At 38.8% G+C, this 6,978-nt stretch overlaps 1 protein-coding gene across 1 annotated transcript; it reads right to left on the reverse strand.

The window, feature by feature from the left end:
* Positions 1–3,981: 3,981 nt before the first annotated feature.
* Positions 3,982–6,698, reverse strand: LOC113066513 (uncharacterized). Its single transcript, XM_026238379.1, has 3 exons — positions 5,903–6,698; positions 5,382–5,664; positions 3,982–5,211 (listed from the first exon to the last, which is right to left on the reverse strand). The coding sequence occupies exons 1-3, from the start codon at positions 6,214–6,216 to the stop codon at positions 4,549–4,551; spliced, it is 1,260 nt and encodes a 419-aa protein (XP_026094164.1). The 5' UTR covers positions 6,217–6,698; the 3' UTR covers positions 3,982–4,548.
* Between the last annotated feature and the right edge of the window lie 280 nt (positions 6,699–6,978).

Here is a 6,978-nt window from a genome sequence, read left to right on the forward strand (position 1 = left end):
AGTCGGGTTTAAGTCAACTAGTCGCTGATGACGTCATTAATGAATAAATAAGTCTAGAGCTGTGACAAACCGCTTGTGCACAGCTATGGCATATGACACAGCGCTGCCCACATGGCTATTGCTCCTATAACAGCTCATTTTTATCAGTTCTTTTGCCTTTTGGTCATTTTATTTCTCACATATTTTTGTTTGTTCTAAATCAGATACAGATAAAGAAGCACAGTAAAGATTACATTTATATGAATGCATTAGTGAGAGTGATTGCGTGTTAATTATTTCTACATGACAGCGTCTCTCTAGTAGTAGTGATGCTGTGGGATTTAGTTATCAACAAATGTATGCTTGAACTTTACAGTTTCTAAGCTATTTTGTTGAGAAATCACAGAACAGCGTTGACAGTACATCTCCGCGCTGAATGATTCTGTGCACAAGCGATCTGCGTGTGACACGAGCTGATGTCTATATGTGTGTGCGTTACAGTGCAGCAGCGCATTAGATTAGAACAGCGGTTAATTTACCTGTATAATATGCTGTTTAATAAGCTTTTTAGAATGTGGATTCTCCCGTTCAATTTCTAGCATCCAGTAATATAATCACACATGTCCGTTTACCTGTTTTTAAACAGTGCCTAAATGTGGAAGTCCTTCAAAAATATAAATATATTAAAGTGCACATGTACACACACAAAACTCAAGTACATACGTAGGAATGGTTTCTAGCAGACCAATCACAGTGCTTGCACTCCTATGGTATAGGTTCAACGCAGAAGTATAAATTGGGCCTAAGATAAGGCATGGATGTTGAACAGAGGGCTCTGTAGCAACCCCTTTTGACTAAATGTGATGCAATCAGGGAAAACCAGTCAGATGTAATGCCGTTTTCAGCAAATAAAAAAAAACAGGTTAAAATAAGGGTTTCAATCAATTATTACTCTGTAACATCTTGTCTATCATCTCTGAAAATATTTTTGCAAAATTCACTTGTTGAGTGCAGAAAAATACTATTTATTGCAGCAAGCAGAATGTCTTTCATTTTAAGAACACGCTGCAGAAGTGCTTTCTCTTAACACCACAAAAACAGTTAACCTATCAAAATAAATCACGTAACATATTTAATAAATGCACATTTTCCGCCGTCTGCTCAGTCGTGGTGATATCAGTGCCTTAAATGACGTTATAATGGACTATTTATTCTACAGTTTTGGAAAGTGCTTGAACTACGCTTTCAAAACCTAAAAAGAGTTTTTAGTTAATCCTGGTTTAATGGCACAGAGTATGAAACATGGCCTGACTTCTTGACTTGACTCTCCTCCAGACACCCGAGATGCAATTCCTTCTTTTTCATTGCCCATTTTCCTCACCTCATCCAGGAGACTTTGCTTCACATTATCCTTTGGAGAGACAAAGCTGTTCTTAAATCATGGATCAAGGTAGGTTGCAGTGTTCAAAAGAAACCGCAGCTGCAGGTCATGATAGCGATGCTGAAGATACTCGTGTATCTTTTCCTTCATGTCTTGGGCTAATGCAGAGTCACTTTGTTCATGACTGTGACACTCAAATATTTTCCAGAGTAACGGCAAAACTGAAGACAGGGTGGTATGTTTTTCCTGGTGGAGGTGGAGATTGTGTCCAAAACAAGGAATCCAGGTGTAGTCCTCAAAGGCTTTATTGTTATTTGTGGCATTGTCTGTTGTGATACCTGACATTCTTGCAATGTCCAACTTCAGGTCTTCAAGTTTTTCTTCAAAAGCCTCCTTCAAACTTTCAGCAGTGTGATCTGTGTTGAGACCACAACAGCCTAGACACTAGGATTGCAATTCTCACGATTTAGTAAAATGTGCTGCAGAGCTACGGACATGAAAGTGTCGGCAGTTCTACTTGTCCAAAGATCTGTTGTGCAGCTGTAAAACGGTTTATCTCTGAGATGCTGGATTATGAGATCTGTGGTGTCATTGTAGATGCGGGGAATCTCAGTGTACATAAAAAAGTTTCGACTTGGAAGCTGGTATTTTCGGTTGAAATGATGGAGCATTTGTTGGAATCCACATTTTTGAACTGTATAAATGGGCACTTTATCCATACATATGAATTCAGCAACAGCTCGGTTCAGCTTTCTTGCCTCAGGCCGGCGACACACTGGATGCGTGGCGCAAGCGTGAGACGCGCGCAAAACACGTGCATGCTAGAAATAGAACCGATGCCTATTTTTCAAGCGACACGCGCGCTTGTTGGAAGCGTTTCCAGGCAAAATATAATAGGAAAATGTGTTTATATGTAATTTTGTACACAAATACATATGAATTCACGATATTTTGATGTTTGAAAGTTTATAGGTTGACATAAATTCAGATATAAATGTAATTAATTTTTTTTTATAAATAATTATCGATTTTCAAATATTGCACCTGTCAAACATAATCTATTTCGCCTCTACAGCAGCAGCGTGCCAGCCACGGTTCTGGTGTGTAAAGACACAGAAAACGCGAGGCAGCCACCACGCTTCTGGGACGCTTCAGAAACGTGACGCTCACGCCACGCAGCCAGTGTGTCACCGGCCTCAGGTGAGTTTTTGTCATATTTTTGCTGCCACTGAAAAGCATCTGTAACTGTTGCCTGTTTATGTTTGCTGGGGTGTTCCATGGTCTTCCTCAGCCTTCAGCTGTAAAAGGAAAATATAATAAATATAATTTATAAGTATAGAAGTCAAAAACGGGATCAAAGTCTGATCAAATGAAACATTAGTTTTTCAAACCTCAGCTTTTATAATAAATCTAGATAAGTTAAAAAAATTAATTAAAAATTATTATGTACTCATACATTTATAAAATAAGTTTTCATCTTTTAACTTAATTTAATGCAAAATGAATAAATGTGAATGATCAAGTGTTTGTATTAACATCCACACAAACATTAATTAACGTTGGAAAATATATTCATTCACTTTAAGTTGATATTAGATAATGCATGAAGTAGCATAATGTTAGTGAATGGTACTACTATCATAAGTTTTTTTAATGCATTTTTATTTAATCAAACTGTGTTCATATTTTATTTTATTTTTTTAAACCTGCTAGTTATCCAGCCAAGAATAAGCCTAGGCTAGAACTGCTTTAAGTTAGATGTGTTTCCTCCTTTTGAGAGAAAACTTCGATGACATCGTTTGCAAATGGGTTTTTGATTATCAGTGATGTTCCCCTCGTCATCATCCGCAAATCCGAAATATTCCCACACACGGTTCTTTCCTCCTTTTTTCTCAACAAGTGGATTTACAGCTACCACATCAGCAGCACCGCCGGTCGCCATGTCTCTCAGCGCTTTACAGTTTTTCTCCGTTGGTTTGGCTCATTTCTTGAAACAGAAATTACATTCTGAAAATTCTAAGATCATTTGGCAAAACAGTCTTACAGTTCAGCACAACACTATAGCTCACTTGCAAAATCTAATATATCTCCCAAAAACGTTCACTCATGCTTCAAAACTAAATTCCTTTCCCATGTAAAGAGTCAATGCCACAAAAATGGCAAAGATCCTTCTCAATTGCTTTGGCTCATTTCTTGAAGCAGACCGGACGTTCTCAATACTCTTGGTGCTTTTACCAAAATAATGTGGATGGTTCGGCACAACACAATGGTTCACCTGCAAAAGCTCATATCTCTCCCAAAACAATTCACTCATGTGTCAAAACTAAATTTCCTTCTCATTTAAACAGTCAGTGCCCCCAAAACACTTCGTCCCTTTGGCATTGTGTAAGCACTGCAAGACAAAATGATTAGATGTTTTGTCACTATAGCAGAGGACCATTGAAATATCCCTCATGTCCACCTTTCAGTCTTAGCTCAGTCCTTTATTGACAATAGTTACTGTACTGTTTTTGTATAGCTAACAGAATACAATTTTGTATAAAACTGAAAAAAAGAAAAAGGATTTTAGGGTAAGAGTAGCCTCTTAGGTTTACAGTTTTTCTCAGTCGCTTTGGTGCGTTTTTCACATCATCCCTAACATGTGCAAAATAATAAGTGCATTCCTCAGAACAATTTGTACAAATTGCAATATACAATAGATATGTTTCTAAAGCTAGTCAGTCACTAAAAATCCTTAGTACATCTCTCAAAAGTAAATATTCATGCCAACGATCATGTCAGTGCCATCAGAATGATAAGTCATTGAGTCATTGTTCACGAACAAGCTCGTCAAAATGTTTAGGCATGTTGTCAATGTAACTGTGTGTACTTTGACAGTATTACCAGATGTAAACTTAGGCTACAGTTTGGATGACGGTTACTGTACTGAAAATGCACAAGGCTGCACTTCTATGGCATAAATCAATTTCAACAGTACTATATACATATTACTCTATGTGGGTTATTGATTGAAAGAGACAAAATTGATTTTGTTTTTCACAGCTTTACTAGTGCTACTTTATGAAAGAAAACAACAAAATAATTTACAGTAAGAAAAAGACAAGGGGCACAAAGTAAAATAAAAACTAAAACACAGGAAACACCCCTAAGGCACAACTTTGCCTGCAGCACTGTTTCTAGTGCTGTCTCTACACATCCAGACGTTCCTGTCTGTCGGCCCACATATTCTCATCCACATCACACCGGATATTTTCCCTTCCAATGCAACGTGGAAAGAATCTTTTGGAATGCCTTATCCATCCTCTGCAGGCATCTACTGTGATGTCCTCACATGCTGCATCCATTGCAGCCAGCAGGGTCATCTGTGTGTGTGGCTGATGATCATACACCTTCCACCTCCATGCTGAAAAGAACTCCTCAATTGGGTTAAGGAATGGAGAATAAGGTGGAAGGAATTCTATGAGCATCCTCGGGTGGGTCACAAACCATTGCCTTATGATGTTTGATCGATGGAAACTCACATTATCACAAATGACAACATACTTTGGCAAATCCTCTCTAAACAGACCCCTCTCATCATCAGGGATGAGAGCCCTGTAGAGAGTCTCTAAAAAGTTGAGTAGATGCTGGGTGTTGTATGGTCCTATAAGGGGGATATGGGTTAGGACGCCATGCTCTGAAATAGCAGCACACATGGTGATATTTCCTCCCCTTTGGCCTGGCAAATCCACAGTAGCTCTCTGACCGATGACATTCCTACCCCGCCTTCTGCATTTGGTCAGGTGGAAGCCAGCCTCATCCATGTATACAAAGTTGTGAGAGGGTTCACTTGATTCCAACTCCATTATACGCTATATCCCAGGACACAGTTGAATTAGTTTTGGTAAGGAAGAGTGACATAAAATGTGCATATATTGTATGTTCCTTCCACAGCGATGGAAGTGTGTGCAGTTTATGCTTACTGTACTATGTATCACAATAAAATTATTCTGTAAAATAGTTACATAGATATATGTTTTACCTGTACATACTGGTACCGTATCTCCTTAACTCGGTCCTCATTCCTTTGGAATGGTACACGGTACAGCTGTTTCATACTCATCTGGTTTCTATGCAGCACCCTGTCAATGGTTGAGATGCTAACAGTACGGATGTTTTCAAAGACATCGTTGTCTTCTATAATGGTCCTTTGTATTTCCCTGAGTCTCATAGCATTGTTTGCTCGGACCATGGTGCATATAGCCTCTTCCTGTTGAGGTGTGAAAAGGCGTCCTCTGCCACCGGTTTGTGGTAATTTTGCTGTCCTATGTGGGGACAAATGCAGTGATGCATTGCACACTTTCACATAGACAAAAATTATGCAAACACATTTTACTGTAAAACATACAGTTGGGTGGATGTAAAGTGCAGTATCTATCTGTATAGAGTATATTTATGTATGCTGTGAAATACAAGTGGACTACTGTAATAGGAAGCATTATAGGAAGTATACAGTATACTGCTTATATACAGTAACAGTGCACTGTACATTGGTGGACATACCGGTTCTCTCTTCGAAACGTTTGAACTATTGAGGACACGGTTGATCTCCCAATGTTCGGCTGCACCCTTCGACCCGCCTCAGCCATAGTAAGGCCATGATTGACAACATGGTCTACAATAGTGGCCCTTATGTCATCAGATATGCGCCTATGTCCTCTTCTGCCTCGTCCTCTGTTTTGCCTTCCACCACGCATCCTTGCTCCTCTTCTTCCTCCTGGCTGTTGACCCTGTTCGTTTCCTGGTCCATCCATTGTTGGAAAGTTGCAACTCTGTGTTGTGGTCTGTCTATATATGCTTCCCAATTGATTGTTCATGAGATGCACCTTTGAGCAATTTAGACAACTGGTTGATTGTTGGTTGAACTAACACTTTACATTCCTTGAGTGAGGGTCAATTTCACCTGCACGATTCATCAATTCACATCTTTGTACAAAAAGTCTAATAAAAAAAATGTGTAAAACTATGCCTGACAGTTTATGACAAATAGTTCAACAATTTTGCATGTAATGGCTTATGCAAAGAACTAATGCCTAGATATTTTGAGGGGTAAGACTATTCAACAGAGAACCATTTACTACATTTTGATCAACATGACATGAGCAATTGAAAATGTGGAAAAAAGCTGACACTTGTACATTATCAATTGCAATATGTACAAAAGCAATTGCAATTTGTTCAAAGGAATAAGAAATTGCTTTAATGATGTGCACAAGTGACTAGATGATTTGGAATTTGTACAAGTAGTATCAAGAATTGCACTTTTGATCTAAGAAATGCACCAAAGCGATTGAGAAAAACTGTAACAGCACACATTGCATTCATACTGCCAAGGAAATTGTAAGCATTATCATTCACACACATAAAGTAACTTTCATACATCAGAGTAACCTCCGAGGGAATTATCGCCTCTCGTTTCCCCTTGTACACTGCACGAACACTGCACGACAAATGCTGAAATTCGGCCCTACCCGAAAAAGAGTCGCACGAGTCAGAATTCGGCTCAAAATTGGATGAAAATCGCACAGTGTATGCCTGGCCTTAGTCTCTTCACAGTGGATAATAATCATTGTCATAAA

This window comes from Carassius auratus, chromosome 4 (assembly GCF_003368295.1).
Source record: "Carassius auratus strain Wakin chromosome 4, ASM336829v1, whole genome shotgun sequence".
In the NCBI taxonomy this organism is placed as follows: Eukaryota; Metazoa; Chordata; class Actinopteri; order Cypriniformes; family Cyprinidae; genus Carassius; species Carassius auratus.

Excerpts from the sequence above, each read along its gene's own strand:
- LOC113066513 (XM_026238379.1), bottom strand. The coding sequence starts at position 6,216 with ATGAACAATCAATTGGGAAGCATATATAGACAGACCACAACACAGAGT. Across the intron at positions 5,665-5,902 it reads ACGTTTCGAAGAGAGAACCG|GACAGCAAAATTACCACAAA; the intron begins GTATGTCCACCA and ends GTCCCCACATAG. Across the intron at positions 5,212-5,381 it reads TACGGTACCAGTATGTACAG|CGTATAATGGAGTTGGAATC; the intron begins GTAAAACATATA and ends CCTGGGATATAG.